This window comes from Paroedura picta, chromosome 4 (genome assembly GCF_049243985.1).
Source record: "Paroedura picta isolate Pp20150507F chromosome 4, Ppicta_v3.0, whole genome shotgun sequence".
Taxonomy (NCBI): domain Eukaryota; kingdom Metazoa; phylum Chordata; class Lepidosauria; order Squamata; family Gekkonidae; genus Paroedura; species Paroedura picta.
Genome location: NC_135372.1, coordinates 8876519 through 8895430, shown reverse-complemented (window position 1 = coordinate 8895430; position 18912 = coordinate 8876519). Strand labels below are relative to the sequence as shown.

The 18912-nt window shown below is 49.8% G+C and overlaps 1 protein-coding gene across 1 annotated transcript in view; it reads right to left on the bottom strand.

The window, feature by feature from the left end:
* FBN3 (fibrillin 3) overlaps positions 1-18912 on the bottom strand; it is a 215551-nt gene that overhangs the window by 74147 nt on the left and 122492 nt on the right. The window contains exons 22-29 of the mRNA XM_077331715.1: positions 17890-17940; positions 9107-9232; positions 7387-7614; positions 6414-6539; positions 4467-4595; positions 2878-3003; positions 697-822; positions 391-513 (exon numbers count right to left, since the gene is read on the bottom strand). Coding sequence (XP_077187830.1) covers positions 391-513; positions 697-822; positions 2878-3003; positions 4467-4595; positions 6414-6539; positions 7387-7614; positions 9107-9232; positions 17890-17940 — 1035 coding nt within the window. The remainder of the gene's footprint in view (positions 1-390; positions 514-696; positions 823-2877; positions 3004-4466; positions 4596-6413; positions 6540-7386; positions 7615-9106; positions 9233-17889; positions 17941-18912) is intronic.

Here is an 18912-nt window from a genome sequence, read left to right as displayed (position 1 = left end):
TCAGTACCAGATGTTAAGGGGGCCCTACAGAAAGCAGTCAGCTCTCCAAGGGTCCGCAGCTCCTCTGTGAGCTCATTCCACCAGGTAGGGGCCAGGACCGAAAAGAACCTGGCCCAGGTCGAGGCTTGTCCGCATACACTCTTACTGCATGTTTTATTTTGTACGATACTGTATTTTAGGATATCTTAAATTCTGGTTTTAGCAGATATATCACCTCATCTTATGCTGGTCCATGACTGTAATAAAAGTCTGTCGTGTCATGCTTATCAATCAGAAACATGAAGAAGACCTCTGAAATGCCCTTCCCATACATCTCGCATCCTCCGGGGTTCACTCCAAGAGAAACGTTGCCACGGTAGCTATGGGTGGACAGGTAGATCTGTCCCTCACCTGTGCATGACCTTTTATCAGGCATCAGGGCGTATCCCTCACTACAGCTGCACTCGTAGCTACCCTCGGAGTTAGCACAGTGGGTATCACAGCCCCCGTTCATGATGGTGCACTCGTCGATATCTGGAAGGAGAAGGAAGGAGATCGCTGGTCAAAGACGGCACTGGTAAAGAGAACCATAGTGGGGAAGGACAACACCCCATAGTCTTCAGGTCAGGGGAGAGAGCTTTCCCTGCTCTGCATGTCCACCAGTTTAGATGTCGGGGGCAACACTGATCCCAGGAGGCAAGGAGCCAGGAGACTCACCCACGCAGCCTTGCCGGTCCGGTGTGGCCTGGAACCCAGAATCACACGCACACTGGTAGGTCCCAATGATGTTGACGCAGTGGCCGTTACGGCACAAATTGCTGCTGAGGGAGCACTCGTTGATGTCTTCAGACAGGAGGGGAGAGGACGAAGACAGAGAAAGGACAAAAGATGGTCTCAGATAGCGTTTGAGTCAGCAGAAAAGGGCAACAGTCCAGGAGCACCTTCAAGACTAACAACCTTTGTGGCAGGGAAAGGCAGCTTCTGTGAGCCACTGTTCATGTCTTCAGAGCCACAAATTTAGTTAGTCTTGAAGGTGCTCCTGGACTACTGCTCGTGTTGTTACAGACAGACTAGCATGGCTGCCCATTTTGAGCTAGTTCCCCAGGAAGCATCCCATTTGGCTCCATTTAAACTACAGTGGTCAAGTGTTTGTCTATTGGGGAGTATATTGAGATAAGAAGAGCCTCTTGTGGCACAGAGTGATAAGGCAGCCGTCTGAAAGCTTTGCCCATGAGGCTGGGAGTTCAATCCCAGCAGCCGGCTCAAGGTCGACTCAGCCTTCCATCCTTCCGAGGTCGGTAAAATGAGTACCCAGCTTGCTGGGGGGTAAACGGTAATGACTGGGGAAGGCACTGGCAAACCACCCCGTATTGAGTCTGCCAAGAAGACGCTGGAGGGCGTCACCCCAAGGGTCAGACATGACTTGGTGCTTGCACAGGGGATACCTTTACCTTTACCTTATTGAGATAAGGGGATCTATTTAGGGTTTTTGGAATGCTGACAGAAGGGAAGGGAATCAGATCTGCACACTGGGGTGTGGTGAGAGGCAGGGGAAGTGCAGATTAACTTGTTCCTCCTCATCCTCATTCCACTAATCAAATCCAGTTTCCCCCCTGGATATCATGGTGATACCCAAGATTTATCAGGAGCTGAACCACATTTTCCATAGTAGTTCTTCTCTACGACAATAAGGAAAATGAAAATTCGATATCTGCATGATTAGGGTTGCAGCAAACCAGTTTTTATGCGTTTGCAGAGACATTTCCCCCTGTCAAAATCCCCTCCAATTCCTATCCCAACTAATGGGTGATACAACTTCCTTCCTTCTCTAGCTAGTAACTGGGATTGTCACAAAAATAAACTGGCCACATGGCATGGGTAGCTAAAGACGCAAATATATAAGGAAAGTTCCAAGTTTATTTTGTGGTAGCAAGAACCTCCATAAAGGCTTCTTTATTTTAACTTGCTTATCAAGAGCTCCCTTTTGACTAGCTTATCAAGAATTGTATGGTTTCCGGTAAGACTATTTTCAAATAAAAAAAAATCTTCATCAGAATTCCAATTATGAAGAAGAAGAAGAGTTGGTTTTTATACTATCTGCTTTTCACTGCCCGTAGGAGTCCCAAAGCAGCTTACTCTGTATGGCTGAGAGAACTCTGATGGAACTGCTTGTCAGAACAGCTCTAACAGGACTGTGACTAGCCCAAGGTCAGCTGGCTGCATGTGGAGGAGTGAAGAATCAAACCCACCTCACCAGATTAGAAGCCACTGCTCCTAAAAAACTACACCACACTGGCCCCAGGCACATGCTCCATTCAAACACTGATGAAAATTTGAAGGGAGTATGTGCCTGTTAACAGCTCTAGAACAAGATATTACTGGAATTCTGATGAAGATTTCTGGACAAACAAATAACAGGGACTGGGCAGTCTGATGGAAAGGTTGGTTGATTTCAATATTTAACTCTGTAATATATTCATAGTAGCATTAATTTCAGCTTGTCTTTTAGGTGAATGTATTTTAATTATGATGCATTCCACCGCGAGTCCACAGAGAATGGGTGGACTCTGAGTCCGCAGTAATGGGTTTAAACTTCAAGTACAACGATATAGGCTAGATATCAGGAAAAATTTTTCACAGTCAGAGTAGTTCAGCAGTGGAATAGGCTGCCTAAGGAGGTGGTGAGCTCCCCCTCACTGGCAGTCTTCAAGCAAAGGTTGGATACACACTTTTCTTGGATGCTTTAGGATGCTTAGGGCTGATCCTGCGTTGAGCAGGGGGTTGGACTAGATGGCCTGTATGGCCCCTTCCAACTCTATGATTCTATGATTCTATGAGATAGGGTGGAAAACCAATACAATAGGGTTTGGAGGCCTGAATCCATTCACTTGTACTTACCGACACAGGCGTTACCCTCAGAAGTGAGCTCATGTCCTGGGGGGCACAGACACTCAAAACTGCCCTCAATGTTGACACAGACCCCCCCTCGGCAGAGCAAGGGGTCTCTCTCGCATTCATCGATATCTGAAAGACAAGGAATGCATGGGTGGGGAGATGAACATTGGGTGATCCAGGGCGGACTGAGAGTGTCACATCGTCTTTCCTCTAGTTTTTTGGGAAATCAGTTCTCATCAACTATATTGACCAGCAGTAATTGCTATTGGGGGGGAGGGGGGATTTGTCGCTGACAAAATTCAGCCCTCTTGCCGGTTGACTTTTATCAATCGTTGAATTTGTTTGTTTCTGGCATCTCTTCATAATTTTGTTCTTTCTGCCACACAAGCCCACCGTGTGTTCTGTACCCCACTCCCCACCAAACAGCCGCCGATACACGGGAGATGATAAAACCAGAGGTTTTCTTGACGACCCCAGAAGGGTTTCCTGAATGAGTAGGAGTTAATTAATATGTTATATAGTTTTTCAGTTTGTCAAACATTTATCAGGTATTATGGCCATATATGGTGATGTTGACTCCCCACGGCGGCCAATGAGAGGCCTGGAGGGGGTGGGAAGGGGAGGGGCCCAGGTGGGCGTGTCCACAGCTCTGTTTCCCAACCATACTCTGCATGATCGTGTCACTTCTGGGGTTTCTCAAAGTCTGAAGAATGTTGCAGGGGTTTCTCAGCAATACAGGAGTTGAGAAAGACTGGTTTATTAGCTACCAGAATGGAAGATGTGGGTTGGTGGAACTCAGATGACCCCCTTGTAACATTCAGTTTGGATGCCGTATTTTGGGGGGTAAGGAAAGGGCAAAAGACTAAACAATCTGACTATCTCGCCTGGCCTTTGTCCAAACAAGGCAAGAATGTTTTCTGAGGCTCATGCTCCATATGCTCCATAAGCATATGCTCCATAAGCATATGCTCATGCTCCATAAGAATCCCTGGCCCTAAAGAAGTCCGTCTGGTCTCGACCAGGGCCAGAGCATTCTCTGTTCTGGCCCCTACCTGGTGGAACGAGCTCCCAGAGGAGATCAGGGCCCTGACGGAGCTTAAACAGTTCCGCAGGGCCTGCAAAAAGGAGCTCCTCCACCAGGCATTTGGCCGAGACCAGACGTAATCTACAGCGACCAAGGGCCCCTGCTCCCCCCCCACCCCCCCTCAGAATTAAATCAATAAGCCACCCCCCTCAGAATCCCATCAACAAGCCCTGGACCTGTTTGTATCACAACTGTTTACTGTTATACTGTGTTGTGTTGGTTGCAATTGTTGGTTATCAATGTAGATGTTCTACAGACTGTTTTATGTAAGGTTCTCTGTTATAATGTAAACCGCCCTGAGCCTCCGGGGAGGGCGGTATAGAAGTATGATAAATAAAATAAATAGATAAATATTAGTTAGAGTACATCTGGTGGTACTTTATGGTGATTCCAAGGTGGGCATTGAGAGATGGTGGGGTAGCCTGGATGAAACAGCCAGCTGTCCCAATTTTTGTAAAGAAACCTAGCTTCAATCCTGCCAAAACTTTTCCCCCACTCCCTCACTCACCCATGCAGTTCTTCATCATCATAAACCCGCTTTCGTAGCCTTCGAAGCATTCGCACTCAAAACTGCCGGGCGTGTTGACGCAGGAGCCGTGGCCGCACAAGTCTGGCGAGATCCGGCATTCGTCGATGTCTGTGAGGGGCAGAAGAGAGACCTGGGCAGAGCCTGCACTTGCTTTCTTTATTCCATTGTCAATCCTGTTGAATTCAGATTGCTTTGAACTTGGGTCTTTCTCTCCCCCCTCCTCCCCATTGAAACAGGAAAGTCTTCTGCACGCGATGAGGGAGGCTCAGAAGAGGGGGGGAGGCAAATGGAGACTCTTTCTTTGTTTTCTTGAAGGGGGGAAGAGGATCCAAGAAGTCAGAGGAGGGAGGAAAAAATCCTTTTCTTGAAGGGGGGGAGGAGGAGAAGGATCGAAGAAGGCAGAAAAAAAATCCAAAACCAACAGAAGTTGAGAGAACGTAGGGGCTTCTCCTTTAAGGCAAGTTTGTCACATGACCACCTGTAGCCAATCACGGAGGAGAGCCCAGATTCAAAACAATGCGATTTTTAAACATATTGGGGATTAAAAGCACTCCAAGATATTGCACAATAAAGGTAGGGTCACTCCGGATCAATCCTTCTTGCTGCAGAAGGAAAATTTAAATCGCCCCAAATCCAAAAGGAAATCGCATTCTGTGTAGAGGGCAGGGACTGAATCGACCTGGGATTGGAATAAAAGCTCCGTGCAGTTTACACCCTGGCTGAGCAGGCGACAAAGTGCTGGGGTCGTTACACGTCCCTCTCGCCCCGCTGATCTGTCCCCCAAAGTGTGGCAAGGAGACAGAAGACACTGTTTTGCAAGGCGGAGCCCTCAGGACTGAATCCTTCTCCATTAAAGAAAGCAACAAATCCCTCACACAGAAAATGAGCAGAAACTCATCTTGGCATGGATGAGCATCCCATCAACATTCCCTGCATGTTGAAAACTAGCTTTTCAGGAAGTAATGCTCCCAAATACACATGATTATTTATTTATTGTATGGCGTGTGTCAGGTAGCCAGGAGATCTGAGGACTTTTTGGCAGGAAGGCAAGGGATATTTGGAGGGGGTCTGCCATTGCCTGCCTCTGCCTCATGACCCCCTAGTGTTCCTTAGAGGAAGTACCACCCAGATCCTTGGAGGTCTCCCATCCAAAAACTAGCCAAGGTCGGCCCTGTTTAGCTTCCGAGATGTGATAAGACTTGGCTTAATTTATTGACTATCATTCATTTGAGCTGTTTTTAATCTCTCCTCCTAGCCCAAGCAATAACAAACTACAGCTAGGTTTAATTTGCACACAGGCTAATCATAAACCGATAGGGCGTGTGTGATTTTTCTGTTATTTATATACCTGTGCACCCCTACAGAAACCAAGCACAGGGAGGCAGTAATGCACACGGTGTAACAGCACTGGGAATGCTCTGGGCAAACTTCTGATAACCACAATGTGTTCTAATTGCATAATTACAGGGGGGGGGGGAAACAGGATGGAATGGGGTTAGCAAGACCAGGGCTGCTGCAAAGTTGCCCAAACGAAAACAGTCAGGACCTTCAAAGGCTGAATGTCTATATTAATGTTAAAATTATACAACTTTTTATTTTATATATACACACACACCACCTTCCACTGGTGAACAATTCCGGCATTGGAATCCCCGCCCTCAAAATCTGCAATTTGATGCCTCTTTCCACCACAACTTTCACAGCACCTTCATGCTCCTTCGTACCCCTGAATTTCTTAAAGCAGCTTAAACATTCGCCTTCCCTTCCTCTCCCTGCAACAGACACCCTGCGAGGTAGGTGGGGCTGAGTGAGAGAACTGGGGCTGGCCCAAGATCGCCCAGCTGGCTGCATGTGCAGGAGTGGGCTATGAACCCTGGGGAGTCTGGGGGGGGGAGAAACGGGGGCACGGGCTGGCCTCTGCCTTACCTGTGCAGTTCCTTTCCTCGGCATCCAGCGCGAAGCCGCTGCCACAGAGACACCGGAAGCTCCCGATGGTGTTGCGACAGACGCCGTGGGTGCACAGTCCGGAGAACATCTTACATTCGTTCACGTCTTTCCAGGAAAGAAGCCAAAGGAAGGCCAATTAGGAAGCTTTCGAAGGGCGAGTGAGGGGTGTGCAGTTATGTAATGCATTCATCCGCCTATGAAAAAGGCTGCTAGAAGTTCCCCCAAAGGCTCTAGCTCTCATTGAGGTAGGAAACCTAAGCGGTGCCACTTCAGAGGGCAGAAGGTTGTATTTGGGGAACCTTTGGCCCAGGCACTGCCAACCTCAGAAGGTGGCAAAGGCAACGAGGAAGCCTCAAAAGATCCTTATCCAATACAGTGTGCAAGTGCTCCTTGCTATTGCTGTATCCCGTCCCCCCCAACCCTGAATGGAGAGGCAGCTGTCATTCACTTCCTTTGGAAGAGGAAGAAGAAGACCTGGCGTTTTATACCCTGCTTTTCATTACCCGAAGGAGTCTCAAAGCGGCTTACAAACACCTTTCCTCTCCCACCCTGGGATGTAGGTGGGGCTGAGAGGGCTCTGAGAGAACTCCTCTGTGAGAACAGCTCTAAGAGAACTGTGACTAGTCTTTTGTCACCCAGCTGGCTGCATATGGAGGAGTGGGGAATCCAGCCCCGTTCGAGGCCACTGTTCCTTAACTATTATGCCACGCTGGAGAGAAAAGGATCCATTGCATCCCCCGTCTGTGGCCCTAAGCAGGGAAACCCACTGTAGGGCATCTTGCCAAGTGCCTTCTTGAGTGGTCCTGCCGGGGGGCCCCAGTGGTAGGATCCTAGAATCCTAGAGTTGGAAGGACCCTCCAGGGTCATCTAGTCCAACCCCCGGCGGAAGGCAGGGCATTCAGATCTGATGGGGGGAGCTGCGATTGGTCACCTTCCTCGGTCTTCCACTCACCTTTATAAAAAGGTCGGCCGGACAGGACGTCCCCCCTGTTGGCGAAACCAGGTCCTCGGGGGCAGATGGCTTTGTACTCCGCGGAGCCGGGCTTGGGGCATTCCTCGCAGTCGCTGCCCCAGGCCGAGCCCACGGAACAGCAGCACAAGTCGATGCGGTACTTTCCCGGGAGGGGCTCCGTGCACTCGTCCTCCGCCCACTTCATGTAGCACTGCTCCAGCCGCACGTCTGGAGAGAAGGAAAAGAGCCGCTCCTTCGTACCCCGCATGTTACTCTGGATTTCTTAGAGCAGCTTAAACTTGCCTTCCCTTCCTCTCCCCGCAACAGACACCCTGCGAGGTAGGTGGGGCTGAGAGAGCTCTGAGAGAACTGGGACTGGCCCAAGGTCACCCAGCTGGCTGCATGTGGAGGAGTGGGGCATCAAGCCCGGCTCTCCGTATTAGAGGCCGCCACTATTAGCCACGACACCAAGCCACGGCAGAGAGAACAGTGTGGTTGCCTTACGGCATTTGCAAGCCAGCCACAATGAGAGAGAGAGAGTCTAACCAAAAACCTTGCTTTTTCTTCAAGGACATAGCTGGAGGGGGACCATGTTAAAGAGCTTCTATTGTCCCTCGCCTGTTGCCCTCAGGTCCCTGTGTAGCTGCTGATCCAACCAACTGGGGATCCCTGGGGACCCAAAATAGGTTTGGCCTCAACCAGAGCCAGGGCCAAAAAAGCCTGGGGGAACGAACTCCCTGAGAACATCAAGGCCCTGACAGAACGTCCCAAGTTCCACAGAGCCTGCAAGATGGAGCTCTTCAGCTGGGCCAATAGCTGAGGCCAGTCAGAGTCAAAGCTACAGTTACTGGGCTTCCCTCTCCTCTTCCCCCCCTTCCCCTCTCCCCTCATTTCACCGCCCTTAAACGATGAGTCTGAGACGAGCGGTATACAAATCAATCTATGAATGAATGAATGAATGAATGAATGAATGAAAGAATGAATGAATGAATGAATGAATGAATGAATGAATGTTGGGGGAGTTGATCAGCTGCCCATCCCTATTTTTCTTGACAGAGGGAAGATCCAGGCGACTTCATGAGAGTCTAAGGAGGCCTCCCCAAACCAAGCTAGCACCGATTTCCTCTCAGGAATGAGACCAAAATTTTTTACTGCAGGACAGAAGGCTACATGTGGTTGTAGGAGTATTTTAAGGTGTCAGCTCAAAGGGAGTTGCTCTGGGAATATGAAGGAAGAATTCAGAGAAACTTTGCTGACGAAGTCTTAATAGAATGAAACGGGGAGCTGGAATCTGGACACTTGTTTGTCAAAGCTTTTTACTACTTCACTTCAATTGGTTTATGCAATTTACAACTCCTTATCTCAACCGTTTACAACATAAAGTGTGAACCCCAAGACAGCGCAGCAAAAATTAGTACTGACAATCGATTCACTGTCTGTTGATGTATGAAAAAAAGTACAGTCTGATTGATGTACTATGGCAGGGGTAGTCAAACTGCGGCTCTCCAGATGTACATGGACTACAATTCCCATGAGCCCCTGCCAGCGGCAGGGGCTCATGGGAATTGTAGTCCATGGACATCTGGAGGGCCGCAGTTTGACTACTCCTGTACTATGGTGTATAATAAGGTATATCTTTCAGTGCATTCTCTAAAATCAGACACCTGTTTTAAGAAGGTTGGTATGACATCTGCCTAAGCCTTTTTCATAGTGGACTTACCCACACACATCCTGCCAGAACCGTCCAGCGTCAAGCCCTCTGGACATTCACAACGGAAAGACCCAGCTGTGTTCACGCAGCGGCCATTGGGGCAGACCCCCGGGAAAACATCACACTCGTTCACATCTGTTCAAACAGAGACATCAAGGCAATGTGGTTCTCCTCGGCTCTCCGTGGCTCAAGACAGCAAAAGGTTATCAAAACCTCTCTTACAGATCAGAACTTTAAATGCCCTTTTTGAAATCCCTGTGTCGACCTTCTGTCGGCTCCTGGATCCAAATTGATCTTCTCACCTTTGCCTTCATGGTCCTTTGTGGCCTAGCTCCCAGCAGTCTCTCTTGTCACAGTCCCGTAACACCATACCTGTGACTTGCGTTCCTTCACTCCCACCACCCTCGGAAGGCCTCCTGTTCCCAGAAACGGCTCAGCCTATTCTTCTTTACTGCCCCTGTGAGTGGGACCTGCTCCCACAGCCCCACAGGTCACTGATTCATCCCAGCCTATAGGAGCACTGATTCTTTCCTTTTGTCCCCATCACAGACTGTGGCAGATCCTGTCTGAAAAGTTTGCATTGTATGTTCTCTGGGGCAGGGACTTCTAGTTTGTTCCCTTGACATTCATCGCCAGTTGCCATGACAAGCAGCCCACGATGGAGCAGGGCAAATGGGAAGGAAAAGTTTCAACAGGAAGAGGGTTTCCGCAGTCACTACAAACTTCATGGCAACCCTCATAAAACTCCTTTGAATTTCATTACTTTCACACAAAAATCTCACGACTCAGGCACAATGCTGAACGCACTCCCTGTTTGCCGTGTGTTTTGTGAATCCTGAGAAAATACAACACCCCCCCCTTCCCTAGGAGGGAATTTGCAGTAACCTAAAGTGGAAGACAATGCAGTAAAAGTGCTACACTCAATATGCCAGCAAATTTGGAAAACTCAACAATGGCCACAGGATTGGAAAAGGTCAGTTTACATTCCAATCCCAAAGAAGGGCAATGCCAAAGAATGCTCAAACTACCGCAGCATTGCACTCATTTCTCATGCTAGCAAAGTTATGCTCAAAATCCTACAAGCTAGGCTCCAGCAATATGTGGACCGAGAACTTCCAGAAGTACAGGCAGGATTTCGAAGAGGCAGAGGAACTAGAGATCAAATTGCCAACATACTCTGGATCATGGAGAAAGCTAGGGAGTTCCAGAAGAACATCTGCTTCATTGACTATGCTAAAGCCTTTGATTGTGTGGAGCACAACAAATTGTGGCAAGTTCTTAAAGAGATGGGAATACCAGAGCATCTTATTTGTCTCTTGAGAAACCTATATGCAGGTCAAGAAGCAACAGTGAGAACCGGGCATGGAATCACTGATTGGTTCAAAATTGAGAAAGGAGTTCGGCAAGGCTGTATACTGTCTCCTTGCCTATTTAACTTGTATGCGGAGCACATCATGAGAAAGGCGGGGTTAGAGGAGTCACAAATTGGGATCAAGATTGCAGGGAGAAATATCAACAACCTCCAATATGCAGATGATACCACTCTAATGGCAGAAAGCGAACAGGAACTAAAGAGCCTCTTGATGCGGGTGAAGGAGGAGAGTGCAAAAGTTGGCTTGAAACTCAACATCAAGAAAACGAAGATCATGGCATCCGGCCCTCTCAATTCCTGGCAAATAGATGGGGAAGAAATGGAGATAGTGACAGATTTTATTTTCCTGGGCTCCAAGATCACTGCAGATGGGGACTGCAGCAAAGAAATTAAAAGACACTTGCTCCTGGGGAGGAAAGCTATGGCAAATCTAGACAGCATCCTAAAAAGCAGAGACATCACCCTGCCAACAAAAGTGCGTTTAGTCAAGGCTATGGTATTCCCAGTTGCAATGTATGGCTGTGAAAGTTGGACCATAAGGAAGCAGAGTCAAAGAATTGAAGCTTTTGAACTCTGGTGCTGGAGAAGACTCTTGTGAGTCCCTTGGACTGCAAGGCGAACAAACCGGTCAGTCCTAGAGGAGATCAGCCCGGACTGCTCCTTAGAAGGCCAGATCCTGAAGATGAAACTGAAATACTTTGGCCACCTCATGAGAAGGAAGGACTCCCTGGAGAAGGACTCCGCTGAGAGCGGTTGAGGGCAAAAGAAGAAGGGGACGACAGAGAATGAGGTGGCTGGATGGAGTCACTGAAGCAATCGGTGTGAGCTTAAATGAACTCCGGGGAATGGTAGAGGACAGGAAGGCCTGGAGGATCATTGTCCATGGGGTCGTGATGGGTCGGACACGACTTCGCACCTAACAACAACAACAAAAGTGGAAGCTCAGAAGTCTCATTGGCTTCCTCCACCATTTCCCACCTCCCACCTTTTCCAGGTTTGAGATGACACAGGATGTTTGCCTATACCTTGAAACTGTCAGGATTGTAGAATCTCTGTCATAAATTAGCCTGAGTTCCTCCATGTCAGTTATACTGCTTAATTGAACCTGGCGCCTGCTAGCCCCGGCCTTGTAGTTTGTAGCAATAAAATAGAATAGTGATGTTATTCTAACCTTATCTTGTTATGGGCACACAGGGTTGTTGTCAATTCTCTCAAGGATGGGAGTTTGGAATCCTGTTGTTGTTTCACATATGTCTTTCCTCACTAACCCCCCTCCTTGGGAACTGTCAAGTTTTGGGCGGGAGAAATGTATTGATAAGCTGAGGCAAATCTGGCTTCGAGTCAGATTTGACTTTCAGTCCAATGCGTATAGTGCTAATCAATAAAACTATTTTCTTTTGAATAAGTTTTGTTGTGAGTTTCCTGTGCATCTGACATCAAGTCAAATCTCACAACTCCTTTCACCTGCAAAATGCAGGGCGAGGGACATACTTTTTCTGAGCAGGGAGAGGGCCTGGATTGGGACCTCTCCCAGGGCGACGGCGCGAGTGCCGGCCCGCACAGCTCGGGCATGATGCGGGCAATCTCGGGGACAACCCCGGGGCCCGAGGAATTTTTGGAACGACACGTCACCCAGCGCAGGCGATTGTCTAAATACGACCGCCCTACTGGGGATGAGAGGTGGCCGGAGCACCTGGGACTGCCTAGCTACGCGCTGGAGCCTGTGGGTGAGACACAGGACTTGCAGTACAAGCTGGACAGGGTGACTAACTGGCTGCAGGATCTTTCGGGTCGGTTGGATCCGGAGGAGAAGCGCCGAACGCAACGCCTGCTGAAGGAAGTGCTTGGTGGTGGTGCGCACGATACCAGCCTGCGACGAGTGAGTGGTGGGCTTGCACTGCGGCAGCAGCGGCGGCGGCGGCGGACGTTGCGGGAGCCGAGGCGGCGGCGGCAGCAGCGGCGCGCGAAGCGGCGCGAGCGGCAGCGCGAGCAGCGGAGGCAGCCCGGGCGGCGGAACGAGCAAGAGTGGCGGCGGGGAGAGGACGAGGCATCGGCCGCGGCGCAAGACCCCCAGTACCGGCCCCGGCACCGGCGGATTGGGGCCCGGGGCGCCTACCAGCCCACCTCCGGGGTGTGGAGATGCGGAGCACCTATAAATTCAAGGCTAAGTTTTCCGGAGACCCCTCCGATTTTCCTACGTTTCTGGTGCACCTCCAGGCCTACATGATGGAAATGGGGTTCACTTTCCAGGACGACGCTGAGAAAGTGCGTTTCGTGGGCCAAGCCCTAGAAGGCAAAGCAGCCAAGTGGTTTGTGGACTTGTACCGCTATCACCCCCAAGCCATTCGTGACTACAACCATTTCATGAGAGCCCTGCGCCAGATGTACGTGGAACCGTTCGAGCGAGAGACCGCGGAGAAGAAACTCAGGGCTCACCGGCAAGGGAAGTTGTCAGTGGTCGAGTACGCCAGGGAGTTTAAAGAGCTGGCTTCCTCGGTGCCGGACTGGACGGAGCCCCAACGCGTGCTGTCGTTTGTGGGAGGCCTCAATCCTACTCTGGCAGACAAATGCCTCCTCCTGGAAGACCCGCTTACAGTCGAAGGGTGGGTCCAATTGGCTGGGGAGATGGAAAATCGATTGGAGCGAGCTTCGATGGTACAAGTCCTGGCAGGCAAAACCGTGGCGAAAACTTCCACCCCGGCGAAAACCAAGCCCCGAGCCAAGTTGGAGCCGTCTGAGCGCACCCGGCGCATGGAAAAAGGGCTGTGTTTGGGTTGTGGCCAAGCGGGGCACTTTCTCGCAAATTGCCCCACAAAAGCAACAGCGACCCCGAGGGCCGTGAGCAGCGCCCCACCGAAAGCCCAGCCCGCCAAGAAAACCACTCCCAAGAAAAGTGCCAAGTCTCTCCTGGTGCCAGTGGCGGCCGTGCCAGCAGTGGACGACTCGGAGGAGGGAAGCGGGCTGGAGGACGAGGATCAAGCCGAGGAGCAGTCGGGAAACGAGGACGGTCTGCTGTAAAGGCGCCCCGCCAGCAGGCCGCCAACAGGGGCAAACGCGTGGTGAGTGATTCCCCCTTACTACTCCTACCTGCCAAGCTCTCCAACCCCAAGTCGGGGAAAACAGTGGGAGTCCGGTGTATCGTGGACTCAGGGTGCACCCAATCCCTAGTGAGCCCGGCACTGGCCGAGACTTTGGGGGTGGGAAAGGTGCCGCTGGGGGAACCCTTGCCCATCACCCAATTGGATGGGAAATGTGCTCCCGGAGGGGAGGCCACGGCGAAAACGCGCCCAATGGACTTGGACATAAAAAAACATTGGGAGCAAATCCAGCCTTTGGTAGCCCCTCATTCTGCCTTCCCTTGTGTGTTAGGGTTGGATTGGCTGAAGGAACATGACCCCCTAGTGAAGTGGAAAGAAGGGACTGTGGACTTTACCTCTCCCGCCTGCGAGCAGCACGCTCGACCGCGGGATTCCCCACTGACGGGGGTTGTGGCCGCTTTGGGATCGGGGGGGGCAGCGCTCCCTCCTGAGTATCGAGACTTTGCTGATGTGTTCGCGGAGGTGGAGTGCAACCAACTGCCCCCCCACCGTAAAACTGACTGTGCCATTGAATTAAAGAAAGGGGAACCACTCCCCAAAGCCAAACTTTATTCCATGAGCCCCCGGGAAATGGCGGAGCTTAGGGAATTTTTGGATAAGAACTTGGCGAGGGGTTTTATTAGACCGGCCACATCTTCATTGGCGGCCCCGGTCCTTTTTGTAAAAAAGAAGGACGGTTCACTACGTTTGTGTACTGACTACCGTGGGTTGAATGCGGTCTCCACCTGCAATGCCTATCCGCTCCCCCTGATAAAAGACTTGTTGGGCCACTTGGGGAAGGCACGAATTTTTACGAAATTGGATTTGAGGGAAGCCTACTACCGAGTTCGGATCAAGAAGGGGCACGAATATCTAACGGCTTTTAACACCCCCCTGGGGCAATTTGAGTACACCGTAATGCCGTTCGGCCTCGCCGGCGCTCCGGGCGTGTTCATGAATATGATTAATGAAATTATGCATGATTTATTGTACCAAGGGGTGTTGGTTTACATTGATGATATTCTTGTGTATTCTGAGAATGTTGAGAGTCATGCTGATCTGGTACGCGAAGTGCTCAACCGCTTGCGGAAGCACCAATTGTTTGCTAAACTGTCTAAATGTGAGTTCCACCGCGATGCGGTGGAGTTTCTGGGGTTCCGTGTCTCCCAAGCGGGGATTGAGATGGACCCTGGCAAGGTGCGTGACTTGCTGGCTTGGGAACCTCCCCGCACCAGGAGGCAACTGCAAAGCTTCCTAGGGTTCGCTAATTTTTACAGGACTTTCATCCCCAATTTTGCCAAAGTGGCGTTGCCCCTCACTGACTTGTTGAAAACCAAACAAGGGGGAAAAACGGCGAGCCGCCCGGGGACGCCCCTTCTGTGGACTCCCCCCTGTCAAAACGCATTCGACAAACTAAAGTTGTTGTTTACGTCCGAACCAGTACTGGCCCATGCTGACCCTTCTAAGCAATTTACTGTACAAGTAGACTCCTCGGACGTAGCAATGGGGGCCGTGATCCTCCAAGAGGGGGAGGACGGAAAGTTACACCCGCTAGCCTATCTGTCAAAGAAATTCTCGGGGGCAGAGCGAAATTGGGCAATTTGGGAAAAAGAGGCGGCTGCAGTAAAATTGGCCCTTTCCACCTGGAGGCATTGGCTAGAAGGATCCGCGATCCCATTCGTAGTCTGGACGGACCATAAAAACCTTCAGGCACTTAAGCAGCCCCGATCGCTTTCCGCCAAGCAAATGAGATGGGCAGAGTTTTTCGCCCGTTTCAACTTCTCCCTAAAGCATCTGCCGGGTAAAATGAACTTTTTGGCGGATGCATTATCACGCCTGCCCCAGTACAACAGCAAACGAGACCCATTGGTGGACACCGTTTTCACCCCCGCCCAACTAGGGATGGCCGCCGTGACGCGCAGCCACGTAAAGACTGATACGCCCATCCCAGGGGGCTGGGTCCAGAAGGAGATGTCACAAGATCCGGAGTTTGGCTCCCTCCGCCCTGATCTGACTGAGAAGGGGGGGCTCTTTTTTAAAGGCGAGAGACTCTTTGTTCCTGTTGCGGCCAGGGGAAAAGTTTTGAAACTTTGCCACGACGCAAAAACTGCTGGACACTTTGGTTTTGTGAAAACTCTGCACCTAGTCAGGAGACAATATTGGTGGCCGTCCCTGCGCAAAGATGTGGAGAAATATGTGCAGGGATGCCCTATTTGTATTGCCTCAAAACCGGTTGGAGGCAAGAAAAAGGGGCTATTGCAACCACAGCCCACCCCCTCTCGTCCATGGACAGATGTCACTATGGACTTTATTACGGACCTCCCTCCCAGCCATGGGAACACCGTTATATGGGTGATAGTGGATGCTTTTTCCAAACAGGCTCACTTTATTCCCTGCACGGGAGTGCCTTCAGCACCAAAATTGGCTTCTCTTTTCATTGAACACGTGGTACGTCTGCACGGGATCCCGACACGTGTCCTGACGGATCGGGGCCCCCAGTTCGTTTCTAAGTTTTGGAGGGAACTCCTGAGACTTTTGGGGGTGGAGCAAGCCCTCACTTCGGGCTATCACCCTGAATCAAATGGCCAGACCGAAAGGGTAAACCAAATCCTGGAACAGTATTTACGTTGTTTCATCAATCACCAGCAGGACAATTGGGTCTCGTTATTACCGATGGCTGAATTTGCCTACAACAATGGGGTTCACGCCTCAACTGGGGTATCACCTTTCAAAGTAGTGTATGGGACTGATTTAGCAACAGCCCCCACCTGGGAGCTCAACTCCACTGAGGCTCCTGACATAAATAAATGGGCAGCCACCATCAGTACAGGTTGGCCAGAAATTGTAGCTAGCCTCAAGGAGGCAAAACAAGCCTATAAAGCTCAAGCGGATAAAAAAAGGGTACCTGCACCTGACTGGAAAGTGGGAGACCTGGCCTATTTGTCTACTAAGAACCTGAGGTGCCAGCAGAAATCAAAGAAACTTGGCCCTAAATACGTGGGGCCATTTAAAGTGATAAAACTGATTAATACTGTGACTGTTGAGCTAGCTTTACCAAAGACTTATAGGAATGTGCATCCGGTTTTTCATTCCAGCCTGCTGCGGAGAGCTCCGGTCCCAGACGAGTGGCACCCTCCTCCAGACCAGCCTGTGCCAATTTACATCGACAAAGACACCCACTATGAAGTCAACCAAATTTTAGACTCTCGTTTGCACAAGGGTCGCCTTCAATATCTGATCGATTGGAAAGATTTCCCCTCGGGGGACAAAGAGTGGGTGGAGGCAGGGAATGTGAAGGCACCCCGCCTTCTCCGGGCTTTCCATCGAGCATTTCCTGATTGTCCTCGCCCGGTAGATGCCGGCTAGATGGAGGAGTGAAGTTAGTTTTAATGCGGAGGGATGTCAGGATTGTAGAATCTCTGTCATAAATTAGCCTGAGTTCCTCCATGTCAGTTATACTGCTTAATTGAACCTGGCGCCTGCTAGCCCCGGCCTTGTAGTTTGTAGCAATAAAATAGAATAGTGATGTTATTCTAACCTTATCTTGTTATGGGCACACAGGGTTGTTGTCAATTCTCTCAAGGATGGGAGTTTGGAATCCTGTTGTTGTTTCACATATGTCTTTCCTCACTAACCCCCCTCCTTGGGAACTGTCAAGTTTTGGGCGGGAGAAATGTATTGATAAGCTGAGGCAAATCTGGCTTCGAGTCAGATTTGACTTTCAGTCCAATGCGTATAGTGCTAATCAATAAAACTATTTTCTTTTGAATAAGTTTTGTTGTGAGTTTCCTGTGCATCTGACAGAAACCTCCTCAAATGGCTCTGTCATTTCTCTCTTATTCCCCTTTATGCCTAGAAACCCCTCCCAGCGCCCCAAGGATCTACAGATCCCTTGATTCTTTCTTCTTTTCTTCCCTTATCCTTCTGCTTGGAATCCCCCTCCTCCAGCCACTTGTGTGATTTCCCCCCAAATTTCCCCCCAAACCCTGACTTTTCTTCAAACCCTTTAATGTAACCCTCCACCCCCCAATGAAACTTTCCAGCTGAAAAGACCGCCGATTCTTTCAATGCCTCCCCCTCTCAGGCCGTTGCATTCCTGCCTGAAAATTTTACATTGTAAGTTCTATGGGGCAGAGACTTGTCTTCAGCTTGGTTGCCTTGATGATTGCCACCACTTGCTGTGCCAAGTAGACTCTGCGTCACCCTAGATGAAAAGTTGCACCAGTAATAGAAAGCAAGATAATATTATAGAAATCCGAAATTTGTTTAAGGTATCTAGGGAGACTAGAATCTCTCTGGTCAGCCCTCCAGGGCATGGGAGCATTACCCAAAGACAAGTGTACCTTCACAGGAGACCCCTTTCATCCGGGCATAACCCCTTGGGCAGGCGGTATCTGCAGCAAAAGAGAACAAACAGTGAGAGACATGAAATTTCGCCCAGAGAAAGGCATGAAATTTCGCCCAGTGAGAGACATGAAATTTCGCCCAATGAGAGACATGAAATTTCGCCCAGAGAGAGGCATGAAATTTCGCCCAGTGAGAGACATGAAATTTCGCCCAGTGAGAGACATGAAATTTCCCCAGTTGAGAGACATGAAATTTCACCAGTTGAGAGACATGAAATTTCGCCCAGTGAGAGACATGAAATTTCGCCCAGTGAGAGACATGAAATTTCGCCCAGTGAGAGACATGAAATTTCCCCAGTTGAGAGACATGAAATTTCGCCCAGTGAGAGACATGAAATTTCGCCCAGAGAGAGACATGAAATTTCACCCAGTGAGAGACATGAAATTTCGCCCAGAGAGAGGCATGAAATTTCGCCCAGTGAGAGACATGAAATTTCGCCCAGTGAGAGACATGAAATTTCACCAGTTGAGAGACATGAAATTTCGCCCAGTGAGAGACATGAAATTTCGCCCAGTGAGAGACATGAAATTTCCCCAGTTGAGAGACATGAAATTTCGCCCAGTGAGAGACATGAAATTTCGCCCAGTGAGAGACATGAAATTTCGCCCAGTGAGAGACATGAAATTTCCCCAGTTGAGAGACATGAAATTTCGCCCCCTTGAGAGACATGAAATTTCGCCCAGTGAGAGACATGAAATTTCCCCAGTTGAGAGACATGAAATTTCCCCAGTTGAGAGACATGAAATTTCGCCCAGTGAGAGACATGAAATTTCGCCCAGTGAGAGACATGAAATTTCGCCCAGTGAGAGGCATGAAATTTCGCCCAGTGAGAGGCATGAAATTTCCCCAGTTGAGAGACATGAAATTTCCCCAGTTGAGAGACATGAAATTTCGCCCAGTGAGAGACATGAAATTTCCCCAGTTGAGAGACATGAAATTTCCCCCAGTGAGAGACATGA